A 27,933-nucleotide genomic window follows, 5' to 3' on the forward strand; every position below is an offset into this window, starting at 1 on the left:
AAAAAAAATCTGCCGTTTTCATACCCTATTCATGCGGCAATAAATGCGTCGTTTACCGCCGGAAAAACATCAGCATATCCAAAAAAAAGGCCACTTTTTTTTCTGCAAAGAAAAGCAGGATAGAGTTATTCTCATTGTCATTCTGACTACGCTTACTGTAGCGAAAAGGCATCCCGCGTATTTCTCCGATTAACCCTGTCCTGTGCCACCCGCGGCCACCGTATCCCCGCCAACTTCCTAATCTTATCCGCCCACCTAACCTTCTGCCGCCCCCTGATACGCTTGACTTCTCTTGGAATCCAGTCCGTAAGCCTAAACGACCATGGGTTATCTTGCCTTCACATTACATGCCCCGCCCAAGCCCATTTCTTGTTCTTGATATCAACCAGAATGTCATTAACCCTCGTTTGTTAACGCCCCTTTCATCAACCTGCATCTTTTTTTTTTTTGCAACTCAGCAACATAGGTTGCAGTAGTGACGAAGTTCTGGAACTACAGAACTTTTATTCAGCATTTCTATCGAAGCCTATCGCATTACAGGATTACAAAGTATCGCTGTTTCTGCCATGCTGGGCCACTGGGAATTAGTTGGATGCTGGGTATACGAGAAGCATGTGATCGCATTTCAGACGTGCTTTTCAATCTATGGCAGGCAAAGACTTTCCTGTGTGCTTTTTTTTCCCTGCCATACCGTTTTCCTTCCATTTAGAGTTCCTTTTTTTTTCCCCCCCAACACGCCCACCTTTAGTTCTCGAGGCCACCCGATCACGCATGTACATATCCGACAGAGCAACCACCACCGGCACTTTTAATCCCCGAAAGCTTAAATTTCCCGCGTCTGCCAACCTCGATCGCTCAAGCAACACCCCCCCCCCCCCTCATTTTTTCCCCCGGCACATCCATTCCCTTACAAAAAAAAAAAACTTCAATTTAGCGAGCCCTATTAAGCTTTCCTTCGTATTATACTTTCCTTTGTCCATACGCGGCTCTCTTCGTACGACCCCTTATCATTTTTCACGGCTAATTTTCGAAAAGTTCGGCGCTCCTCCAAACTTTTCTCTTGCAGCTTATTACAACACACGCCTCCGCTCCTAGGCTATCCACCATAAAATATTTTTTACTTTTTTTCATTTCTTCTTTTTTTTCTGTACCTTTTACTTTCCTTTACCTCTGCTCCATGTCTTCACTTTAAGTTGTCTTGACATTCTGCGCTCTTCTTTCCAACGGAGCTGCAGCGCTTCCCTTGAGTCAGTGAAAAAAAAAACAAGTAAATCGAATCAAATCAACTAAGAATTAATTTAGTACATGAGGGATGGGTACATAAACATCAGTGCATACAGGCGAAGGTCCCAGAGTCGGGGGGCTGTAAAGGGACCGTCGATAAATTAATACTGAACTAAATGACAAATGAACAAGCCGCAACTCGGACAGGTAATTATGCGACAGCAACAAAGCTAATTTGCATAGTGAAACTTTATATGTGATGCAAACGGAACAGCTTACAAGATAAGCAAGATATGAAAGGAAAACAGGCAGTTAAGAACAGCGAAGAAGAAAAAAAAAACTGACTTGGAGCAAAGATCATAATGCGTGCCTGTGACGTTCTCCCTAAGGCTGAGTCAAATTTAAAAAAAAAAACGCACTCGAAAGGTTGATGCTCAGGTACCATTTGCCGTCCGACTCTGCAGTACGGCGGTGGTTAATTGCTACAGGTGTTATTAAGCGCGCGCTTTTTATTCAGCGTGCCACGAAAAAGGAAAGGAAAAGGAAAAGCAGAACGCCGAGTTGGGTTTCAAAGCCTTCCACTAACGACGCAGGGAGCACAGAGAGCAAAGGCATAAAGTAACAAAGTTGTATTCAACGTGTCTGGTTACGTGGGAGATACTTATAGTTCGAATGCTAAGAAAACTTATAAAGAAGACGCAAATTTATGCTGCGACGAAAAGAAAAAATTCACGAGTTCAGCCTTTCCCTCCTTCTCCTATCCTATTAAAAAGTCTGGACTTGAATACGTGCCTGTGGCAAAGACTGCAATCGCAATAACGTCGACAACTTTTGTCGAACAACTCTCGAGCGAAAACTCTTGATAGAAAAAAAAATTAAAGAATTAGAATGAAGAAACAGCTATAACTTAAGTACGAAATAAAAGAAATAACGGCGAAAGTTAATCGTTTCTTCGTGCCACCGAAACACAGTGGGTCCCGAGGCCCGCAAATAATGGGCATGTTCTGGATTAATTAAGAAGCAACCAGAAATCGTGAAGAAATAACAATTAGTAAAGAAATTTGAGGGGAGAAAATAAGGGAAAGAAAGAAAAGAAACAAAACAGAAGAGAAAGAAGTAAAGAAGAAATATGGAGCGAAATAACGAAGGAACAATTGTGAAACGTTTAAACGGAGAAAAAAGCGAGATGGGAACAGAAACTAAGCACGGGTAAAGGAAAGAGCGAATCCGAATCTTAAACAACAAAATCTGCAGGCTACGGAATGAAGGCTACAGAGAAATACGATTGTGTCACCGAAACAAGGCTCTTGTGACCCCCCCTTTCCTTTCCCGCTTTTCTCCGCAATCTTCGGTAACAAACCGTTCTCTAGCTTCCCCAGCTCCTCGACTCTTTTTACTTCTTTGAAAGAAGCGGCTGCGAGAAAGCGTTTTATTTCACTGTCTGCCACTTTTTTCCCCAGCTTTCGCTTTTTCCCCAACGTTCCCCAATTCCCGACAACACGTCACCCGCTTATTTTCTGTCCCCAACATTCGTGACGTCTCGCGTGGCACCGTGTTTTTTCTTTATTTATTTGTTTCATTTATATCGTGCCAGTACTGCCAAAGCAAGGTGGAACAACGACTGCGGGCAATCTCTTTGGGGAGCCAAATCCAGCTTATTTCTGCCTGATTCCGCTCTAGGCAACCGCACTGACGACAAAGATGCATATAAATATACACACTTTGGGACAGTTGCAGATAGACTAACGCAGCCGCAAGCATTCGAATACTAAGACAAACACACACATATACACACGCGGGCACAGAGCCACTCATGCGCTCACATAGTCAGGAAGATAGACAAACGCAAGTACAAAGTGGCCCGGGCTTGCCTAGTGGCGGCGCTCAATACTACGGTGGCGCCGCGGCGCGGCGCGTTTTGTCGGCGCGAGTCATTTGTCAGACGGGGCCCGACCGCACTTTCGTCGCCACTACACGATCAGCAGGACGTCGACGCCAGTCGTGTCAGGGAAAATAAAGAAGACAGAACAGAAAACCGCAAGAAAGAGACAGAGAGAAGAGAAAGCCGCTATGAAAGGCTGGGTACACCGCCCTCGCCATAACACCGCATTGTCAAGTGGCTCCGCGGCCGTTCGCAACGTCGGCTGCAGCGCCGAGGAGACCACTCGTGTCGCTGTCATCGCCCGCTGGAGAGGAAGGTGCCAGTGGAGAAGCATCTCTAACGTTAAACGACGATATTCAAGAGATATTGAGGCGTAATTGAACTAAGACTACATCGATTGATTGCCGCGTTCAAATGATAATATGGATCCTTTTTACTGAAAATGTTTTACGAGTTAGAAAAGCCCGAGAGATGAAATACACGTATTGCCGCAGACCATTTTCATAGCCCAACTTTGATGTCGAGGACTCGTGGTTTTTCTTTTCTTTTTTTTTTAATTGGATATCTGCGGCTAAACCGCCTCACCCATCCACTTCCAAGCGGTGATCACAGAATCCATAACAGCCTAATCGAACTTTGTTAAAGGGGCAGTCTGCTGATGGACACGGGCATAAAAATATTGGCATATTCTTACAGATCCTTTCCTATAGGATGACATATATCGAGGGCAGAACTCGAGGAGTTGTCAAGAATTTGTGTAATAAATTGGCACAGTAGTAAGTCAGGCCAGAGCCGACGGTTGCGCCGTGCTGTGTTAAAACTTGGTGGCTTTCTAAGTAGTCGGGCTAAGTTGTCTGAAATTGATATACTACACTTAGTGAATAGGACTGAGTACAATAGTTAGCATTATTTTTCCTGGAAGGAGCTTCCGGCGCCTTAATTTTTTTTCTCTCCAGCACCGTTTTTTTCCAAAGTTTAACACCCAGATTTCTCATCACCTCTTCAAACGTTCTGGAAAGGAAGAATGCCGCTAGGGTACCGGTGGCGCTGCTATCCGCACCACTGCTGCTAGTTCACTAAAGCTGCCAGCAAAAGCGGTTGACGGCATCTGTCAGTCCTGTTTTATTGATAGCATTTTTAAAGCCACCTTAGTGCTCTGAACTACAGGTTTGATAAGCCCTACGCATCTTGCCTAAATTCAGACTTATTGCCGCTGAATGCCGCATAGGCGGAGCGTAAGTCGTCACGCTCCTGATGTCACGGTTTGCAGACGGCGGCTACCTCGAGAAAGCGAGACTACCATACGGAAAATTTGCGTTTCAATCGTTGTGCCTTGTTTGTCAACGCTACAGCTAGACCTCCGTATATTTAGGCAGGGAGTTTTCTATTAGCGCAAAAAATGTATAATCAATAAAGGTGATTAGGCTCTGCTTTTTAGAATAAATTAACGATGCAGCTGTCCTCAGTGTGATTTTAATTACATTCTTCGGGGTCGAGGCGTCGCACTGTCAGTACTGTATGGTAACCGGAAACCCCCGTGTATATCAGTTCTCTAAAGATAATGTTACCCAAGTAGGCATAAGCCTTATTAATGGCAGTGTGAGGCGGGAGGGGGACACCCCTAGCTATCTCCAGTACATTTACAAAGAAATGCGATGCTCTTTGATCACACCGTAAAAATTCTCAGGCTAGCAGACTGTATCGCCACCTGCCGAGTTCAGACGAACTGTTCACATCTGCTCCAACTACGAAGCAAGAAAAGAAAAAAAAAGTTGCAGGCTTCCGCACGTAGCTGTCTGCCCAGATTTCAGGGGGCGCCACCATCTGCGAAGCGGCCAGGGGAAATCGCCGGGTCTCGAAGCGGAGTTTAATTCGCTGCCGGTGTGATCTGAAAGAAACGCAGAGAGCTCTTTCGCTGGTGTCCCACCCGTAGTAATGTGGTCCAGCTGGGTTCGGAATTGGCTGCTTTCGTGGCGAATGCGGCGCCACCTATCGCTGCGACTCCTTTGCCCCAGGCGACAACGAAAAGTCGTAGCTTTTTTCAATGGGTGATGATTTTGTGTTGCTCCAATTACATACGTTCCTGTTCCGTTCGCAAAGCGTCACACTATAAAAGAAAATTGCTGTGTCCAGCATGTCAGGACCAATTGCCTTGTATCGACCAGTACTCTTCGAAAGGTGTCATCGAGCGCTTTCTATAATTACATAGGTTTCGTGGGTTTCTGCGATAAACTTCGGAAGCTATGACCCCCCACCCGCGTTTTCGGTACGGTGGCGCCCTCTCTGTTATGAGCTATGCACTACAGCAAGAAAATTAACATCATGGACGCGGGACATGACCCCACAATCTCGATTCCATCGAAGCGCGGGAAAGGGAAAACCGTGTTTTAACATAGACGCAGGTAAACACGGCGCCTTGAAAGCGGGGAAACAGTGGAACATTCTGGTTTCATTTTGTCTTTGCCAGATGCTTCATCTTGTCGGGACTGTATTTCACACCCGATTCGGTAGTCGCGGTTGAACTTCCGAAGTAGCCGGCAAAGTGCCACAGCTCATGCATTTTGCAAAAGGTTCTACAGGACGCATGCCGCCGACATTGCCGCCAATATTTTGTTTCAGCTGTCCGGAAACCATCGGTAGTGATAGCCATAGCTTCTACCATTCGCTCTTTTGGTTGCGGAATATACGCTTAGGATAGCCTTTTTACGGGATTTGAGATTTGTAATCTGTAGCTGTGGAATAAACTACCTGCCCATGTTGTAGAGAGTGCCAGTAAGGCAGGGTTTCAGACAAGTTTCGACGAATACTTTAACGAATGCTAACATGTCGCTGCCTGTTCGTCGCGTCCTGTTAGTATGTATGTGCATTTTTTATTTCTATGAATTTTTACCAGCATAGCAGTTATTTTAGATGGTGTTTATATAATTCCAACTCAATCTGTTCGTTATTTTAATTTGTCATATTTTACATTTTTAGGAGGCGTTATTGCATTTGTACATTTTGTTCATTCCCACCCTGTCATGACCCTTTGTAACGGTTAACAGTATGAATAAGTAAATAAATAACTAAACAAATAAATAAATAGCATTTTGGTTTAGGATCGTTGCGCTGACGGAGTCAAGGTTTAAGACAGTTCTTCAGTTTAGAAAACTTTAGGCGAACAAAGTTATAGCGTTCGGATTCAAAACGCATGCTAAGCTTATGCTGTACGGGCCAAGCTCTTTGTCGAAAACTACCACTATCAAAAACTGTGCAGGCCAGCGACCAAGAGAAGCTGATGGAGATGATTGAGGGGGGGGGGGGGGGGGGAGCTGTAAGAAGAAACGGGGCGCAATCCAAATGGCCTTTGACCCCCCTCCAGTAGCAGCCATCTTGTGTCTGTTCTCTTTCGTTCTTCCCTGACGACGAGATATCAAGACGAGGGTCATCAGGCAAGCCGTCAAGGGAATTCTCTTTCGACTTCCGGGACCAGCAGGGTACATGTCTCGCATCGCGGTATATCACGGGGACAAGAAAACGGTCGCGCATCAAGGAAATGCTCTCCCGGCGACGAGCCCCATGCATTGCATCGTCAAACGGAGAATTTGCGGGGAAACAGTGGAACATTGTTTTCATTTTGTCTTTGCCAGATGCTTCATCTTGTCTGGACTCCTCGGAGGCGTCCACTGGTCACAGCGATACGAACGACGGTTGTATTTGCTTTTGAACTTCACTCAAATGCAGGTCGGGGTTGAAATGCATACTTTTCAGAAAGCTGAGCGCATTGCAACAAGAATTCGGACAGGTAAAGATCTCTCGTGAATACCATGTTAAACACTTTGAAGGTGTTGGTAAACAATAAAAAAAACGATTTCACAACATAAAGGCGTCAGATCGCGCCGTCCAGAATGCTGGCATGACATAGAGGAACGTTTATACCGGTTACAATGTCGTTGAAAAGTTTCCGATTATTTTCGCAATGCCATGACCCGTCGTACGTAGAATTTTTTTTTTTGTTTCACTGGCGTGGGGGAGTAGTATCATCGTCCCTCTCCTCCATACCATTATGGTCAGATAACAGAGTGGTAGTTAAACTCGCCAAACAGGGACTAAAATGTTTTCCAACGGCAACCACTCGTAATCTGAAGTTTTACTTCTTTCTCTAACACTAAAAAAGTTGCGCAGCGGCTGCTTTCGCTGCATCAAAGCAATCCGTAACCGTACACGAAACTTTGCCGCGTATTTCACCCAAAGGCGCTTTGAGAGCTTCAAAACGATTCTACGCGGTACGGTGTACATTTGTTTACTGGTGGCAATAAAAGTACAAAGTTATTTGCTCAGCCTTAGCTTCCCGTTTCGCTCGAGATCTGATCGCGTTGTCCTCTACATTAGTTGTACTTCGGTGATTGCCTTCACCTCGGCGGACGGCCACACCGGATCCCCTCGCATTAAATTGTTTGTTCTTCGAAAAACGGCCCAGGTGTCAAAACCAGGTACAACATTTCTTTTTATTTTGTCAAGCGAAGAGCTGCCCGGAAAACCAAGACGCCGCAAACCACGGAAGAGGCCGAGACGAGAGACCCGGGCCGAGCGGGTCAGGTTATCGATCGCTAAAACCTAAACAAAAAAACTATATATATATAGGCTGTTCGTTTGAGAACGATGAGCTATAGCAGCATCGCAACAACGAACGCCAAAATCATCCGCCTGCGTGGGAAGACAAAACAACATATAATAAATAAACTGGCGCTTGGGCGGAATCCAACCACAGGAAGAAAAAAAATAGCTGCAGGTTCACTTGAGAAACGCTGGCTGTTGTTGCTGCAGAAACGAATCCCTGCGGATTGCGCTTGCGATCGGCGACGGATTACTGTGCCTCTCTTCTGCCTTTCTTTTAACACGACAGCACCCAAAGATAGTTTTATGGTTTTATGGGGTTTAACGTCCCAAAGCGACTCAGGCTATGAGGGACGCCGTAGAGAAGGGCTCCGGAAATTTCGACCACCTGGGGTTCTTTAACGTGCACTGACATCGCACAGTACACGGGCCTCTTGAATTTCGCCTCCAATGAAATTCGACCGCCGTGGCCGGGATCGAACCCGCGTCTTTCTGGTCAGCAGCCGAGCGCCATAACCACTCAGCCACCGCGGTGGCTTCACAGCACCCTGAGAAGACCCTGTATTCTGTGCAGACCCTTCGCCAGTCAGTCCGACACCGACTGCATGAATGCACTCTCGTTAACCCAGCGCCCCTACCACCGGGGCTTCTCAGAGGTGCGCAGATCCTTACACACAATGCCGGTGCCGGAGAGGCCAATACCACCGACGACTTCGCCGAGTGGAGAAACTACCCAATGGTCATCAAACTTCTGCGGACGTCCTTCGGGCGTTAAGGACGTCCCCAGGACGTCCAAGGAAATTCCAATGCCTATTGGGCACACACCTAAGAGAGGACGACAGCCCGCCAAACGCCACGTGGACGAATAACATGATCAGGCCTCCATATCAATTTCACCACAGGTTGCCTTGTTGCACGTGCAGCATAGGCGCCAGCGCGACGATTTTCCACTTTCTGTTGGAGTGTGACATGCTGCAGCAAACCCGCGCCTTGCACCTCACCCTCGATGTTTGCACTCTACGGAGCTAAATCCTGTCCCGGAGCTCCGCTTCCGTAAGGGAAAAAGGGATCTTATCGGGGTTTTGCGCGCGCCACGGGTGTCGGTCAACGAAAGTGATAACTCTTCCCTCACTACCCTCCCCCCCCCGCCCCCAATAACTGGGTCACCGAGCAATCCTCAATCCAATAAGATTACACCAACCAATAGAGACTGTCTTCTTTTTTTTAATGCAATAGCATTAGAACCGCATTAGAGGAAAAAGTGTCCGGCGTTTGCGGCGTCTGAAGCCTCGGGGAAGAGAAGGCACAGTAGAGAGAGAGAGATGATAAAGAACAGGGGAGGAGAGGGCAGGGAGAAGGCGCAGAAAGGGTGAGTCGGAGGAAGCCGACGGGTGGCGAGGGGCGAGCCACGGTCGCCAATCAGATTTCAGGGGTGGGGAGTGTGGTGAGGGGGAACAGCGTGTCTCACGGTGATTTATGGCCCGGGCCACGCCACCCGCCACATTCAGGGGACGGTGCACTAAGGCTAACGCATAATCTGCCGCATGAAACGAATTTATCGTCTGTTATTTGTTGTCGACAACTTCCTCACGTTCTTCGCCTGCGTGTTCTACCCGGCCCGCCTGGGTAACCTGTCCTCCTACATACGCGGTCAATTAAGCAGTGCACGATATTGCAGCCCCCGTATACCAAGTGTGGGCTTACGAAGGTATGGATGCTCTTACTTTTTATCAAGGCGAGCTTGGGCCAGGATCATTATTCAAATGATCTCTGCTGCGGGGTAGCAAAAGTTGGTCCGCGAAAATCTTTCATGCAATCCCTAAACCCCACTTCGGCAGTGGAACAAAAACCTCAGAGTTTTCGCTGGCTTTGGAAGCGCTGAGGTGAAAAACGATGTGGAACTCTATACAAGGGATACACACCTGAGTTGAGGAGAACAAAACTGGCGAGCCTGTGTATATTCATACTGTAATTTAGCAGCGCGAAACAGGTTGGTTCCTTTACCGCAGACAGAGCATTTCAGACAGTGGAGCAACTATCGTTGTTTACTATTTAGTCCCGGTAGGGAGCGGAAGGTCTGCAAGCTTTTCAGAGTGATATATGTATGAGATACTGCTTCCTGGAGTAAACCACTCTCTTGTCCACGTCACACCATCATCATCATCCTGAATACGCACCCTGCAGGGCAAAGGCCTCTCCCATATATATCTCTCCAATTAACCTTCTCTTGTTCCAGCTCGGTACAGTGATGGCGTGGAGGTAGAACATCCACCTCGCGTGCAAGAGGACCGGGGCCATGCGATTCTCCACTGTATTAAAAAAATCCTTGTGTGGATAGAATTGCATAACCCGGCACAGGGTGCGGCTTGATCTCGATGACAGGAACTGACAACGCACTCCCTCACCAGAACTGGATTTGGTCACCCTGGTGCAGTACTACGCCATAACTTCCTATATGACTCATCAGCCTAACTACGCCTAATGCATGACAAAGGTCTTTCGAATATCCCTCCAGTTAAACCAGTCCTGTGTGAGTTACGGCTTCCTTATCTCCGCGAACTTCCTAACGTCATTCGCGCACCTGACTATCTGCCGCCCCCGGCTACGCTTGCCTTCGCTTGGAATCCATTCCGTTGCCTATAGGTTGTCAGAAGTCATCGGTTGTACTGCCTTCACAGAACACGCCCAGCCCAAGACCGTTGCTTCTTGATGAACTAGGATATTGCCACATTGCTGACAATCTGCCGACGCCACCTGGTGGCCGAACCTGTCTCCCAGCGCGTGGCCGAACGTCTTCTTTCTCTCGAATGTGCGCGGCTGTTCGGCAAGCCTCGCCCGAGTAAACGGTTGTGCTTCCCGCGTCCTCTACGTTTGTCGGTGACAATATCATTAACTCTCCTTTCTTCTTCTCACCGATTCTGTTCTTTTTTGTCTTCTAAAGTTACACCTATAGTTTTCCTTTCAATAGCTCACTGCGCTGTCCTCAGCCTAATTTTAAGCCTATTGGTCTATCCCACGTTTCCGCACCACATGGTGAGTACTTTCAAGGCACAAATGTTACATACTTTCGGCTTCATGGATATTTGCAAGCTGCTGTTCATGGTCGCCGTCGTAGGGCGTCGGAACCGGAAACCCCGTACCCCTCGATCGTGCTCAGGTGGACCCGAAACATTACTGGTGACAGCGCGCTCGCGAAGACGTATCACCCGTGATCATGTGGTCCTGGCGGGCAGGACACTGGCATAAAGAGAGCGGACACAAAGGATGACCAGTGCGGGACATGATGCGGATAAAAGCAACGCTTTCCGAGGCATTGGCATGAAGCGTACGTGTTTCGAGTGGACCGAGAGCTTTGATATATAAAAAAACAAATGCCCAGTGACAAAAAGAAAACGCGCTCTTCGAACCATGCACTAGCGTCATGATTAAGCGTGGGAAATGAGCTGAGCGATTACACCACTCTGTCACGCCCCTCCCGTAAGAGTGTGACAGGCATTGATTTATTACGGTACTAAGTATGTAACGACAACGGTGTCTCAAATGGGATAATCATGGAACTGTGTGTGTGTGTGTGTGTGTGTGTGTGTGTGTGTGTGTGTGTGTGTGTGTGTGTGTGTGTGTGTGTGTGTGTGTGTGTGTGTGTGTGTGTGTGTGTGTGTGTGTGTGTGTGTGTGTGTGTGTGTGTGTGTGTGTGCGTGTGTGCGCGCGTGTGCGTGCGTGTGTGTGTGTGTGTGCGTGTGTGTGTGTGTGTGTGTGTGTGTGTGTGTGTGTGTGTGTGTGTGTGTGTGTGTGTGTGTGTGTGTGTGTGTGTGTGTGTGTGTGTGTGTGTGTGTGTGTGTGTGTGTGTGTGTGTGTGTGTGTGTGTGTGTGTGTGTGTGTGTGTGTGTGTGTGTGTGTGTGTGTGTGAGAGAGAGACCGCCACACATCACTGCTTACATAGTTCGAGCACCAGGTGTGTTCGCTATTGAACCTCCTCCTCCGCCTTTATTCGCCATAATTAGCCTAGGAGGCATCGCGAAATTTCCGCAGAGTGTATGATGAGGCCGTGCCACAATAGAAAAGTCGACTGGCGCTGGAGGGACACGGTACTATCCGAGGACACTCAAGAGAAAGTACATGACAATTAGTCGCACAAAACAAAGACCAGGAAAACAAAGAAATAACAGTCACTAGGGAGGGACACAGGGCTGTCAGAGGGCCCTGAAAGCAGGGTAAACAGCAGCCAGGGTCCCAAAGCGATTAATTACTATGTAGCAACATCAAAAGAAAGGAGAGACACAGGAGCAAGAGGGACACCACGAAAGAGACGCTTAACGGACCCTGAACTGAAGACGGCAAAGGCACTGAACAACGGAAAAGAGCGGCAGAGCTCAGGCAGAAAAAAAAAAATTGAGCAAGGGCAACGACAACTATTGTTTCCCCACATCTTCCCCCCCCCCCACCCCCTCCCCCAACTTCACGCAAAAAGCCGCGGCTCAGCGGCGATCAATGCTGGCGCGCCATGAGGAGGCGACGTGAGCGTGTCGCTCCTAGCTGCAGAAGCCCCTTCGCGGTCCATAGCAGCAATCAGATACGCGCCAGGGGGGTGACACGCTGTGGCGGTGGCGTCGACAACGGCGTTGCTCACCTCTCGACAACCGTCCGTGCGGAAGGAAATAAAGAACGAGTGGAGAGGGTGGAGGGGAAGGGAAGGAACGGGGCCAATGCGGCGATGGATCTATGGCGTTGCCAACGGTGACACCTGGCTCGGCTAGCGGCCGGGGGCCCCTGCTCGCATCGGCGCGTCGACGACCCAGCGCTAACACCATCGCCACCGCAACCACCTGTTGAGCGTTGACGCGCGCCGAGCCGTACCGGGCACCGCGGCGGTTATTTGGGAAATGCGGCACGTAGCACTTGCGGGGCATAGCAATGAGGAGCGGACAGACGCGACGCAACACGGGACGTGAACGCAATTTGTGCCTGGCTAATGCATAGCGGCAGCAGTGTGGTTTTGGTAGCGCTGGGGAGTAACTTGTTGCTGAACGTGACCGCTTTTGGCAGAACTTTCTGTCTAGAAACGCGACTAACGTGTCGCACTAGTTGCGCAGGTAGACTCGTGGGTGAACGCGTGGGGAACGTGGCGGAATTTGGAAAACCTGGCACGGTAATAAATACAGCGCCACGGGACGCGGGAATGGAAAGGAAACGGACAAAAACGACGACGGTGTGCAATTTGAAGCCGATTTCGCAGCTGTAATGAAGTGGAATAGAAGGCTAACCTGTTGCTAACAACGGGAGCGTTTTCGCGTCAGGACTTTTCGCTATCGAAACGCCAATCGGACCAGTTGCGTACGCTTATGGATGGACACGTAATGGAACGTAACGAAATCGCGCCAAATTTCTAGTCTCATCCATGGAAAATCGGTGAACGAGTCTCATCGGTGAACGCGTGCAAAGCACGTGGAAATGTGCTGTGTTTTGGTTCGCATAACTTGTCGGCCTTCTCAGTGCAGTGCGACATTGAAAAAAAAAAGTTCTCTCCGCAAGCAGATCGCTCATATCTCAAGAGTTCCCCGCACCTCATGATGTGTTTTTTGCAGCATAGTCATAATGATCATCGTGAGCGTTTTAGATCCAGTGAGGGATAAAGCCTTCACCCAATGTCTCTAATTAACTCATCACCCGCCAGTCGCCGCCACCTTACTCCTGAGGAGCCGCGTACTCTGAAAGACATGAACATAAATGCAATGCGGTCACCATAACCAGCCTACTTAGTACAGTGCAGTAATTTGGTTCACAGAGTTTGGGTGAAAATACAGAAAAGCAACTGTACGGTCGTTAAAAAACAAGACACACGAAACACAAAGAGAGAGAGAGAAACTTAAAAGCCAGGAACGTTAACCAAAACATGCTCCTGTTGGCTGCCGCACAGATGGGGACACTACAAAGAGGCAATCATGGACATTATAACTGGACCTTTATGGGCGCCGACTCCGAAGCGGAAAATCGTTAGACTGCTTAACGACGAACACATGAAAAACAACCTCTAATGAAGTCATACTGCGTGTTAGCACGAAGCGTTCTCGGCACACGAGGGTCTCGGGGTCCTGTGACTTATAAAACGCACTACTGGGCTGCTCGGGACAGCTTACCGCATGCTCCTCGGCCTAGGCTTCCTCCATTCAGCCTTCCCAACCCTACTGGCTTAGACAGGGTTGTCTTCTCGCGCAGCCTTTAATCGCGCCTCGATAAGCTTCGAATTCATGTCAGAGTTTTTCAAAATCACCAGGGATTGTATTGGATTGTAAAACTATTTGTCCAACAGATGTAGGGAAGGCTTTAAGCCTTCCCACCTAGACGACGGCCAGGAGTCCTTGGACCCTAGCGGCGGTTTCGGCCAGTCGGACGGTCTTCAGTTGAATCTCCGGATCGGAGTTGACTAATAAGGTCTCCCATTGTTCTAAAGACTTTATGCTTCTTTCAGAGGGAGCCTGTGGGCATTCCCACAGAATGTGATTAAGATCAGCCCTGGCTTTACATAGCTCACACTGGCTGGAGTACTGACCCGGGTAGTAGAGGCTGCACGACACCGGCAGGGAAATCGCCAGGGAAAAGCGCCAACACTTATGTGAGCTTCTTCAAGATCACTTCGTCCACTGTCAGAAGGTCGGGAAGCAGTAACTTCGTACTTGGCTTGGCTTATATTTGGCCGAAGACATGGATTGAGCTTGTGAGCCGTAGCTAGCTTACTATACCACGCTAAGAATAAATAATTTTGGCAAATTGTTTTTCACTACTTTAATAAATTTATCCCGTCTGTGTTCGGTATTAGGTAGGTAGGTAGGAAAAACTTTATTGAAAATGTAGAGCATTCCTTAGCAGTTTACCCGAAGAAATCCATATTCTAACAGGCCAATCGGCTTTTTCAACCAATTCCTGTAGCCAAGCCCCAAACGATGTTCACACCTCCCGGTATTCCGCGCGGTGGACGAAGCGACCGTAGTGCCTCGTTTTCATTCAAGCCTAATTCTGAGACTTGTTGCGCCGCATAGTCCTCAGTTTCCTCTCACTATACTTAGCTGCCCTACACTGGCTTAGATTGGCTCGCCATCCCACGCAGCCAGTAATCGAGTTTCAGCTGTGGCCCCTAGATGTCGCCACTACTGTGGACGTAACACGCAATACCCTTTATGCTGCAAGCGATGATGGCGCGCGGTAATCCGGTAGATCTCGAGGCGTGTAACTGAGCTGTTTGCGCCATGCTTGCGCAGGCCTACTTAGCGGTGCTCCATAACACGTTGACTAATGGTTTAGTGCTGATAAGAATAACCATTAAACTTGTTTTTTTTTTCGTAAAAGAAGGGATCTATCAAGGAATTAAAAAAATCTATCTTTTCGTACGAACCGACGGGTGCAGTGCAATGGCAGTTGTGTAATAACGCCCGCCCCTGTGGAAACATTTCCGCTTTAATTAGTTTTACGCAGTGTCAACCAGATGAAGTTTCCAGCGAGTGGAGCAAATTTGTTCTGCTCCTGCGGGTACACTTCGCGGTATGTCGTAATGAGTTGTAATTACTACTGCCGACTGAGCGCGTGAATAATGCTTTTTCGTGAAGGACAGCTCTGGAGAACAATTGAGCGACCAGTCTTAAGCCACGTCAGGAACGATATTTTGAGGCGACACTTTGTAATGATGATGACGTCACGGTAATCTCCTCCGTCCCGAGCATCACGCGAGGCTGCGGTAAGTGAAAATAAAGAAACGAATTAGTAAATCCTAATGCCTCTCTTTTACGCTCTCCACTCTTCCGGGCGGCGTTTTAATCTGGTAGATTCTAACAGCATTTCAATTTAAACTGTTCTGCCCGAAAACGCCTGGCGGTACACTATGCAAAAGTCATGTGTGTTTCCGATAATCTAGAAACCTTAACTATATATCGTAAACAGAGTTTAAAAGCATGTAAGGCTGCCCGTTCATGTCATGGGCAAAGCGTGGCTTGTAGCTGCATGTGATTCCAGCTACGGCCCCCCCAAAATCTTCTCGATTCAATGATTATGAGTACCTTGCGACGTGTCACAAATATGGCAGGCTAATACAACAAACTGACCATACTCCACGGCACTAGTGATCCCTCTCGCTAGTGCTGATTTTAATGGCTGCTTCTGATAAAAGTTTAATTTAACACGATCTACACGGATACACGTACGAGAAAGTTAATGCTCGTCCCTTTGTCATGGACCAAGACAGAAGGCTGCTCCTTCAATAATTGCGGCTACTTTTCTGCGCTTCGTTTTGAAGACGGAACACGCGGTTCATCCCGGAGGCCTCAAGTGGATGATGACGTCAGACGTGGCCGGGAGAGGACAACTCCGAGGGTTTTTCGAACATCTTTAGTTGATAATCGCATCACATTGCGTGCAGCGCTCTCGCTCTGGTAAAAAAAAAAAACAACGTTAATCAAAATAAAAAGTAGAAGTATTTCAAAAGACCGCAAAACCAGGAAACCGAAACAGGGTTCTTTTCAAACACGACAGACCGTCCCAGACGTCACTGATACTGTCAAAAAACCTACCTGTGCGCGTTAATCGGCTAAACTGGCTACTGTAAGTGAGAGCTTGGGTCAATAATCGTCCTAAATGGCCAAAAGCAAGCTCGAAAGTTTATCCTTCAGCCAAAGCAGAGCGAAATATCGACGGCCGAGCGTCCAGCGACGTCACACACGCAAGGTTACCCGCACAAATCTCCCCGATTGAGGCCACGAAATGATAAATTTTAAAATTAATTTTCTCTGCAACAAAACACCGCCCCACTCAGAAATTTGGCACAAGGGACCATAAAACTGCTGAGAACGTGCCAAGAGAGTTTCAGTAAAACCAGAGGAGGCACAGAAATTGTCGGAGTTGGCTTTTAAGTACAGGCATACAGGAGCAATGAATTTTATCTCTGGTCCGTCATTAATGACGGAAGAGCTCATCAAATTAGGCAGAAAGGTGCGGAAATGTTTGGAACGTGATCGCTCTCCGGGGCCCTAATCTTTAGAGCGTCGTCAGCGGCGCTTCGCTGTCGCGTCACGTCGGTTTATGGCTACACCATGTCTCGACGACGGGGGCACTTAGCCGTTCGCAGGGGCGTCGGCGCAAATGCTAATCGCCAAGTTCTGGCGCGCGAAAGCGACTACGCTAATGTTCAACTACACTCAACTTATTACTGGGGTTTTAACCGTATGGGGCTCGACTCTAGACAGGCACGGCGACAACAGAAAGTGTGCCAAAGTTTTCCGCCCTCTTCAGGGGCGATGATGTGACTGAGACAGTGGGACCACAACTGTCCTGCCATGACAGTGGCGACTCTCAAGCTGATTGGGGTAACGTGATTAGAGGTCACACATCTGCATTGTAACGTGGCAATTCTTCTTTGTCGGAGCTAGGAAATCAAGCAATTGTTTACATACCTCCTGTGTGTAGCTTTCTAACAGAAGCTGCTTTTTTTATATAAACTATAAATTATAGACATCACATGTCTTGATACACCTCAGTCGTTTTCTCAATCCTGAGGAAAGGGCTGAGGTGTCTATTTAATTGGTTGGGAGCCTCGATATCCTTGCCCCACCAAGGATGGCCGCTGAGGTTACCTGACCTTTAAAGATTTTACCATTCGCCATTTAAAAAAAAAATGCCCTTTACTCACATAGTGGTACGAAATAACTTTTTAGGCCCTTCACACAACTGTTGTTTTACAATTTTTTGTGTAATACTGTAAAAAACCATTCTTTTCAATACCCTGTGTTCGGCGCATAATAGCCTTAGATGCTTATGCGCCACTAAGCCCAACACAACACTACAACTTCTTTGTTGAAGCAACGCGAGGTCACCTGTGACGTTACGCGTTGATAGGCGTAACATTAAGAGACAGGAAGCGGGAAGAGTGGGTGAGGGAACAAACGCGGGTTAATGACATCCAAGTCGAAATCAAGAAGATAAAATGGGCACGCTTCGGGCATGCAATCTGGAGAGCATGTAATTGGTGGTCTCTCAGGGTTTCTGAGTGGATCAGGAGATAAGAAAAGCATAGCAGGAGGCGGCTGGCACTCGAGTGGACAGACGAGATTAGGAAGTTTGCGGAGATAAAGCGGCCGCAGCTGGCACAGGATAAGGTTAATAGGAATAATATCGGAGAGGCCTTGTCCTACACTGATACGTAGTTAGGCTGATGGTGAGATTTGTTAAACGTATTTCGTGGCCCATCCCCATCAGGGGAGAATGTTTTTAGGCAGTAGCTGAACGCTGAAGTTTTCTCGTATGACGCACTATGGCGTTAACTCTACCTCCTGCGGAGAAATTCATTCAAGCAGCCATATATATAGCTGCAAAGGTATACGAACCTTCTCTCATTTACCCCTTGCCTCTGGCAGGTCGACCCTGAACCCGTATCCAAGAGCAGTGATCACGTGACCACAGGTGACACATTCACGTTACCCGTCACGTGACCACGACGCCGCTCCATTTTCACTGGCCACAAGGTGACCACGTGACCTCAGAGTGGTCACGACAGATATACTACTGTTCCTTCTGCTACCACATACTACTGGTGATTTTGGCAAATATTACACGGATCCTGGCTTCACACAGTTACTACTGCTGCTACTACCACTACTTCTACTCCCCTAAGACTGCCAGTAATGATAAAAAATGCGCTGAACTGGCTGGAAAACCTCGGAAACCTCCCTAGTATAACGATCACCATGGAATGGAGCTGACCATGCCTGCCTCAAATCAACGGGCAGAGCAGCGACGTGCAGGTCTACAAAGTAGAAAGCGCAAGTCTCTTTCGTCGAATGCAAATGCCTGCCATTATCATTCTGCACAACTCTGCCTAGAGTATGCATTTCAACGCACGGCCGTAGTACAAAAGAATGTACCGTGTCTGCGCGCAGATAAGCCGTGTGACGACTGCTGGGCGCCGCTAATGCGTGGAGTTTTGAGGAAACAGGAAAGTAAAGTACGACCTCATCGCGCGTGCCTCTCTGACTCAATGCCAGCTGCGACTGAATTGCGATAAAACTGGTAAAAGAAACAAAAAGAAAAAAGAAAGAACGAGAGTGATGTGGCGGCTGTCGATACGAGAGAGGCGCGGTCGGCATAGGAACAAGGCATCGAAAAAAAAAAGTCAAATGTACAGAATTAGCGTCAGAGCGCCGGCCGACCTTACAGGGCAGAGGCGGTCCTGGGTGCTACTACTGTTCAGAACGACACCCGATATATATATATATATATATATATATATATATATATATATATATATATATATATATATATATATATATATATATATATATATATATATATATATATATATATATATGTTGACAATAAACGTGTCTCTGTAGACGTGCCTACTTCTCTTAATGTATGTATGTATGTATGTATGTATGTATGTATGTATGTATGTATGACACCCACACAAGCGACTAAGAACAGCTGTGTGCATGTGGGTGTCTTTTTCACGCTTCACCTTATGCCTAGGAACACGTCCGGTTGTGCTAATGACGAATACGTGTAGGAAACCGGATCCCGCGCTTCAGCGAACAACTGTTCGCGAGACGGCGCTCACAGGAAGGGAAGAGGACAAAAATGAGAAAGGGAGAGGGAGAGGGGTAAATGCAGGATACCTGAGTTGGGAACCGTGTACTTGAACAGTCGCTTCGAAGATCCACCCATACAACGTGACCAAACGGATGGCCGACAGAAACCGTGTCCCACAGTAACTCCATCGTGTCGCCTGAATGCATACACCGGGCATTACGGCGCAATACACGTTCTCGGGTACTTCCACCGTTACGGGCATGTACGTGCGCGAACTTCTGGGAAATAGCGGTTAACGCGGCGCGTGTTGTACCGTCACACGGCGACTGCTGTGCTCGCAAGATCATGATGAGTGTGTGTCGTCTGCTAATGTTTTTTTTTCTTTTTCGTCTGCTTTCGCCCCAGGCCGTCTGCTCACGTACTAACACGCACGCTCCAGGTGTAATGTCAGGCTCATTTTGTTCCCGTTGTTCGCAGATGTTAATGTGCGTGTAGGTCGAGACAAATAATCGCGCAAATCGTTCATCACGCGTCGCGAGGTCGCTATTTCTTGCGAATCGCGTTCTATACCGCGGCTGGTAATGACGTCATGGCACGACATTCGGGCCCAGAACGACCGAATCTCACGCTGCACCAACGGGCAGGCGGGTACCGTTCGGCCAGCTTTGAGCGCAGTCATCTTCACATAACTACGAGATTAACATGAAAGGACGCCCGGAACAGGACGTTCTAACTAAAGGAAAGTATTAGCCAAGCTTTGAACGCTTTTGCTCATTAAGGATGGTTTCTCAGAGATTAGTTCAGCACTTTGTTTTATTTTTAATGCTAGGCCAGAAGTTCGATCACACCAGTCAGTCAACTCTCCATGGGACCGATGTATCAAAATCCGACCTCCTGATTGGTCCAAAATTCCCGACATTCTCCGACTGTCACGCCGCTTGCGGCATTCAAATAAACTGACCAGGACTATTCAAAAGACGGAAAAGAAAGCTTGCAATGCCTCAACCTGTAACTAGCTGCATAAGTAATGGGCGGCGCAACAGTCTCAAAGCATTTATAAACTTGCTGCTGGATGTGACCGTAATTTGCTTTGAAACTTCGTAACTGAAGCGATTAAAGAACGTCCACTTAGGGTACGTGGTACAAATGAAAAGTTAGTAAGTATGTAATGGTATCGCTTAAATCATACCTGCAAGGAAACATAGCAAAGGAAGTCGCCGCGCGTTGTCACCAAGTCGAAACGTACGAAACTGGCACCTCATTCTGAAAATGGAGTATATTGTCACCTACATCTCTGTGAGGCCTAGAAAAAAAATCGTGTGAACATTACAAAACGTACTTCGCATTTCCCCAGAATGCACACGCTCTAACAAATTCTCGGGGGAGCATCAGAAAGGTTCTTCTGCCACCGTCACAGTACGCGGAGAGACGGTAGGCAGAAATCTAAATCCACACGCGATGGCGTTTTGTAACGGAAATGAGTGTTAGGATGCATTTATAAGAAAGCGAATTCGACTACGCCTCCTGCTTATGTAAGCGCAATTATTGTGCGCTTCGCTCCAGGGCGTTCTCAAATAGCCTTAACCTGAACGAAGCGCTCTGAACAATGCTCGTTCTTAAGGACTGCACCGTGCAGCAAGATCCCATTTTAGTAAACGCGCGCTTTGAACATGCGTTACGCGAGGCAAGCGCCGACAAGATACGTAATGATGTAACATCAAACGCTCTTTTGCTTTCTTTTTCGTTTTCTCCATCTGCTAAGAAGACGGTTCGGATACTTCGGCAAGACAAGCAGGAACGTTTTACGAGTTTTCGGCTCCCGTATTATAGCCTACTTTGTGACGCGTTTCTTTCGCGATCCTTGTCGGCTCCGAGTGCGAAGTGTCCATCGCGCGCCCTCCACAAGAAAAGGGTAAGAGCATGGGACCGGATCCTTAGACACATAAAACGTACCCGAAAAGTTCACTCAGCAAGACCACCCCCTTTCCTTCACCCCAACCCGGAAGTCAAAAGGATCGAGACGACTGTAGTAGCACTTTGTGACCGCGGTTGACAGAGTGCTGGTTAGGCTTAGCTGGAACAAAGAACACGTCAGTCGTAAAATGCCGCATGTGCGGAAACAGCGCAAGAGCAGAGAATTTGGAAAGAGATACGGACGGTAGCACTTGCGTCTCTCAGCTTTCAACTATATTTACAGGGACAAGAAGACGTAGTCTACAAAGACTCTGGAATTGAACGACGGCAAGTGAAATGCGCGACAGTGCGACATGCCATGAACTTCGCACTCCGAACGTTGACACTTACTCAGTACGAGAACAAAGCAAATTCAACGCTTGGAATTTATAACAAAATAGAATCAAAGCCGCCGCACTACGTGTGAAAGGTCAAAAGAGCATACGGCTCCCAACAGCCTGTAGCTTCAAACAAAACAACGCGAAGTAAAGAAAAAATAAAATTCGCTAACGTAGCACAATGGTAACTTCTAGTTAGTTTTTTTTTTATATAGAGACTTTTTAATTTTTCTTTGCAAAATATGACTGCGTAGAAGTTAGAAGTATGTAGTTGCGGAATGCCTTGCCGCAGATGTGTGCGTGAGCTCGCAGCTTTATAGAGTTCATACAACCTCGAGATTATTCCGTTCTGCTTCTACCATTGATTCGATCTCTTCGCGTTGAAAGCTTTCAGCAAGAGATGGGCCTTTCCGCCAAAACATTTTATGAGCGACCGCGAGCTCTTGGCACGAAAACGCCTTTTGTCTGCTCCGACGGATCTTCGTCCGCTTTGTTTGGGATGGAAGAGGACCTCAGCCACTTCACGAGTGCGCATAATAACAAACTATTACAAATGCAAATTAGAAATTATTACAAGTTACTAATGATGCACAATAAATAAGTGCACCTCAACTGCAACGAGCACTAACTGAGATTTCATAAAGCAGTTTTTAGCGCGAAGATTGGTAGCATGTCAGAGAGTGCTAACTTCAGAAAATTCGACATTTCTCAACTAGCGGCGAAATCTAGGTTCCATTCGATTCTATTTGAATTGAAACGTGGCTGTCGAGATAAGAAGTGGAATTCACGGCGTCCACTTGCCTGAAGCAGGGCGTAGCTAGGCACTACTACCTCTGCAATAGTCGGTTCGTTAAACAAGGGAACACTGGCATTTTTTTTTTTAACTCGGAAACTTTGAGTAAGCGATGTAGATTTTCTTTGCAGCCGCATGGCACCGCTGAGGCGAGTGTTAAGAAAAATTATTCCTTGTTTGAATTTAGCAGAAATTTTAGGAATTCTTCTCTGGAATTTGACTAAAAGCCAGCAAGTCTGGACCACCGCGCTGCTTCTGCTTCAGCGATTATGGTAGTTGACCATAATTGTCTTGCTCTTGTGCATTAGGATGAAGGTAAAATCGTGAAAGAAAAACATAACTGCGTGCCGACAGTTTAGTCAACATTAAACAGCCATGATTGGCAGCTGATCCAGCGCACGAATCAGCCTTCGAGCCAGCGATCATTTATTGGAAAGCTGGATAGCCGGAGTTTGTAGACTGCGCTATCTTTTAGGAATTTCTTGCATATCGTATGACACGTACTTGGGTAAAAGTATCCCGCCAGGCCAGGCTCTCGACAGACGCGAAGGAAATTCTAGAAGGCATCGCTATGTGGAATTCATTTGTAGGTGCTTCAGAAGTCGTCTCGTAAATCCGCTATAAACTAAACTGTACTCTTTATTAACTTTTCGTAAAACCACTCTTAATTTGGATGTCTAAAATGCAAGTTCTAATGAAGTACCAGAATGTTTGATCTCTGCTCCATAACCATTACTTTTTTTCTTTGGACATGGATTAGAAAGCCAGGCTATGAACAAGACGCGTAGTGAAAGCAGACGGTAAAGCTTACTTACAGACGATGACTGAGTTAGTTTCTATGAGTTTTTAAACAAAACATGATAGACACTGTATCGTACTACCTGCTCCGAATACTGTTTCAGTGTACTCTATAAACTTGACAAACAATCTCAAGCGAAACACGTAGCCAGTTTGACGTTCCACGAGAAGAGGTCATTAGCCACTGCTTCATGGGTCCCATAATGCCCAAGAATGGAGACATAACCTCCGCTGGACAACAAAGACGGATCTACCAAATGCTCCAATTCGTATTGAAGTCCCGTTAGCTGCAATAGGGAATATATTTCCAGAACGAACCATTCCAGAACTCACCGAGTATCTTGGTAACGCTCCAGGTCAAAAGCCGTATAGCAAAGCAACTCTGTTTTCTGTTCTTCTCGCCCGCACGTTCTACGCGGCTTTTAAATCGTAGCTCTAGAAGGCTTCAACTGCGGCAAGAGCATTCACTCCATCGGTCTTAGTCAATTTGTATTTTAGAATAGAAGAAAAATTTAATAGAAAAGGAATGTCTCTTGGTCCAGTGACGTCAAGGTACTGAAGTCCACAGTCTCAACGATAGCACTGAGATATGCGTCCAGCGATAATCGAAGCACCTTAATGTCTGTCTCAACGATACATTGCCTTCATTGAAGTCAAATTTGGAGCATAAATTAGGAGCGCCGTTTGCATAGCCTCCAACCCAAACCCATAAAAGGCTGCTTAGAGGGATTGATGACCGGGCAAACGTGTTTATAAAATTATAGTGACCGAGAAAAATATTGTCTTATATCTGCATAATGAGGCGCGGAATTATCCGTTAAACAAGCAAATTGTTAATTTGATATCGACACTTAAAAATGCTCAAAGCCGGGTGAGGCAGCGCTCTGCAGCAAGGCTTTAGCGATAACGTCTCGGAATGTGATCGCACATAAGTATCGACAGCTGTTGTTAAAAGAACCGTGGTTCTAATTTTAGGATGTGCTCGGTATCTTTTACTAGCGTAACAGCTTCTTCGATGCGCCTTCCAATATCAAAAAACTTTCGTTGAAGACTGGCGATGGCGGGAGCTCGCGCAGCTTGGCGGCGCGCGTCAGTGCTTCTGTACGCAGGCATGCGTAAAAGCGCGTACATACGTCCGCTACCGAAGTTAACGTTCTGCATACCCGTCTAGAGCGGTAGTACTGCGCGCTACGGTTTGCGTTGGTGGCATTTGCCGCGGTCTGCTGGCCTTAAATGCAGCTTTTTGAGACATGACATATAAGTCGTGTCCGGTACGAAAGTTCACGAACGATAAAATGCTGTTTCGAGCCCTGGGCCCCCTGTAAATGATGCCGGTATGAATACTTCGCAATGCGTCGTTCGGGGCCTCTGGATTATTGTGGGGAGCAGCACTATGCGTGCAGAGAATTGCGCAACCGAAATTGAAAGAATGTGCTGGAACAACAATACAATTGCCCAATGCAAGATCATACTTTCATGCGGCTAGCGTCACATACGCTCCTCGATTTGGCTGGCGCCTGATCGCTATTGTTTATAGTGTCGGAATGCACAAAAGCAAACGTGTCTGCCCACTGATGCAAAAATAGTGCTTAAAATTGTTTTCCGTAATTCTTAACGCTATCGGTGCGCATCTAGGCACTATGGACACAAATATTTCCTATGCAATGTAGCGGTCCCTACAAATTAGTTCCCGGTTGTATTTAGGCATTGTGCGAAAACTTTTGGAGTGTTTAGTGCTACGAGGCACTCAGTTAGGTAGGAAACTTCGTGCGAAGTGGGAGCTTCGGTTGGTTGCTGTTCTGTGTCCCGCATTCCTGTGCCATCCTTGGGCGCACACTTGAAAGAACTGCGGATATTTAATTGACCGTCATGTTTTCTACTGAAGTACGGAGTGCCGATAAATAGGGGCAAAGGGAATCATCTCATCCTGTTTAAGTACTCGTGCGTTAATTATCAGTGTCATTTTCCTGCGTTAGCTAATTGCCTAGAACAGAAATTTCTTACCCGAGAATTTTCTATTAATACTGCAGCGTATTACCGGGATTTCCAGCGCAACGAAGGCCCACACAAGAAAGAGGACTACGCGGGCTTTCTTTCTTGTGTGTGTCTTCATTGCGCTGATAATCCCGGTAATATGTCTGAAGACCAACTAGCTCGGAAGTTTACTGCAACTTATGCAAAGTGTTTCTACAGCAGACGGTGAATGCGCGCGAAGAGAAAGAAGAATTACTGTGTTGAAAGTGCGTGCATCTTCATGAAGGAGCAAATTCGTTATTTGTTTTCCCAGATTCCTGTATTTATATTTATGAGCCGCTTGAGATAAACCTGGATGAAATTATTCTCCCGTTTGGATCAGCACCAAACCCTGGCCAGTCCCCCACCGTTGGTATTGGCCATCGCTTTAAAGGCGTCAACAACAACAACAGCCTCAAGCCGTTGGTTCGTAGTCAGTCCGTGAATGTGCGCAAAGGTGCAGTCACGGAAGCCTTGTAAAGGAATACGGCGCTGCGAGCGCTTGCTTAGAGCAGTAGTAGCGCGTATGTTGAAGGCATCACCGAGCTAGGTGCAGTCGTTGACGAAGAGCACTGACGTACCTTGCTGACTCCCGCCTGGGTGCCTCCTCCGGGGGCGGCCGACGACCGCGGGAAGAGGCTGTCCTCCTGCTGCTGCTCGCGGCCGCGACCGGACCCGTGCGCCGCGGCCACTGCTGCGCAGGTGAACGCCTTAGCAAAGGACTTCTTGAAGTTGTCGCTCAGGAAGGCGTACAGGATGGGGTTGACGGCCGAGTTGGCGTACGACAGCAGCTGGCTGAGCAGGAACACGGTCACGGTGAGCGCGGTGGCCTGCGCGGCGCCCAGGCAGCTGATGTACAGCTGTCCCGCCCAGTAGGGCAGCCAGCAGATGACGTAGACGGTGATGACGGTCAGCACCAGGTAGGTGACCTTGCGGTGCTTCGCGCGGTGCCGCGAGCGCGGACCGACGCGACTCAGCCGCAGGATCACGAGCACGTAGAAGAGCAGTATGAGCAGCAGCGGTATGGCGAAGCCCAGGGTGAAGGAATAGAGGGTGAACGCGGCCTGGCCGTTCATCACGCCCGACTCGGGCCACACGATGGTGCAGGACTTGACCGAGCCGGCGTCCACCACGCTGGCGTACATGTACACAGGCACCATGAGCAACGCGGACACGGTCCACGCCGTCAGGCAGACGAACTTGGCGATGAACGGAGTCCGGTAGCGCGGCGACGAAATGGGGTGGCACACAGCCACGTACCGGTCGGCCGACATGACCGTCAGCAGCAGCGACGAGGTGAACTGGTTAATGGACGTGGTGGTCATGTACACTTTGCACATGGCGGCGCCGAACGGCCAGTACTTGAACACCATGGTGGCGATGAAGAAGGGCAGTCCCACCAGGAACATCTCGTCGGCCAGCGCCAGGTTGAAGATGTACATGTTGGTGACGGTCTGCATCTTGGAGAAGCGCAGCACCACGTAGATGACGAGCGAGTTGCCGCACAGGCCGACGAGGCAGACGAGCCCGTACAGGAGCTTGGAGAACTCCACCACGAACTCCGGGTGGCTGGTGAAGAAGGTCTCCTCGGCCACCGTGGCCGGGGCGCTGCAGTTGGCAGGGACCAGCGCGGACAGTGCCCGCGGACTGGCCGTGCCGTTGGCCGCGGCGCGGCACAGGGATGTCGCGGTGTCGTTCATGGTCCTCCTTCAGGGAGTCAGCGGCGGGACAACCACGCCCGGCTCGCGCACCGGCCCGGTCCGGGCTGCCGCTGCTGCTCCGACGACCGGCGGCCGCCGACTCCGGCCATCGATCGGAGCCGCCCGGCCAACATGGCGGTCAGCACTGCCGCCGGCTACGGCGACGACGGTCAGACCGGAGGGAGAGGTCTTCTGCTCAGTCCTGACCGGGCACCGCCACTGGCTCTTCCCTCCGGGCGCGCCCCCGGGCTTGGAGTCGGCAGCGTTCGACGCGATGGCAGTGAGCCGGACCGCGGTGTCTGCGTCGGGAAGAGGCGAGACGGCGGCGACGTCGGCGGTCAGCTGCTGCTGCTTCTGCCGGCGGGCCAGGCCAGCGTCGGCGTCGGCGGCGCGCGGGATGTTGCGCGTGTGCTGGCCGCTAGGCGCTGCTCGCGCGCGCGCGCGCTGGTGCCGGGAACGACGGGGGCGACTCGAAGAAGCGCGCGGAGAAAAGGCGTGCGCGCGCCGATGAGGCGGAGGCTCCCCCCGTTGGCCGACGGCGCTGTGCATAGGCGCGGCGACGCCCCCGCGGTGTGGCGCCAGCGATCGCGCGCGCAAGTTTTCCCGCGTTATTTTGTTTCTTTGTTTTGTATCCCTCCGGGAGTTCGAACGCGCAGGTGGGATCATCCGCTGGGGATTCGTGCATCCCCGGTGTCCGCCCATCCATAGACGCGGCCAAGTGGAAAAAACAATGAAGGGTGACCGTTCCGAGTGGCCGCTTTGAAGAAACAGGTGGATATGTCTTGAGGCGAATTTATGGGAAGGGAGGGGTCTTTGACAGGGCTTGCCGGTATGCTCTTGGAATAACAGAGTGGGCCTGGTAGAGGGCGCCAGAGCGTCAGGTTGAGTGATAAGGTGCAAGTACAGCATGCAAGATTATGTGCTGGGAGACTTTACGGAGGTTTGGCCGGAGGTGGTGCAAGATAAGGGTAAGTAGAGGCCCCTAATAGAGAGGTGATTGTCCTGCATACATGCCTCGGCAGCACGTTAGATGGTTCACTCATACTCAGCTGGCCTCCACTCACTCATTCC

General features: G+C 48.6%; 1 protein-coding gene across 1 annotated transcript in view; it reads right to left on the minus strand.

Annotated features, from left to right (window-relative positions):
* The window catches only part of LOC144100862 (somatostatin receptor type 2-like), a 113,193-nt gene extending 85,870 nt beyond the window's left edge, over nt 1–27,323 (minus strand). The window contains exon 1 of the mRNA XM_077633751.1: nt 25,744–27,323. Within this exon, the coding sequence (XP_077489877.1) occupies nt 25,744–26,862 (1,119 nt within the window). The 5' untranslated portion in view covers nt 26,863–27,323. The remainder of the gene's footprint in view (nt 1–25,743) is intronic.
* Nucleotides 27,324–27,933: the final 610 nt, after the last annotated feature.

The sequence above is a fragment of the Amblyomma americanum genome, chromosome 8 (assembly GCF_052857255.1).
Source record: "Amblyomma americanum isolate KBUSLIRL-KWMA chromosome 8, ASM5285725v1, whole genome shotgun sequence".
Taxonomy (NCBI): domain Eukaryota; kingdom Metazoa; phylum Arthropoda; class Arachnida; order Ixodida; family Ixodidae; genus Amblyomma; species Amblyomma americanum.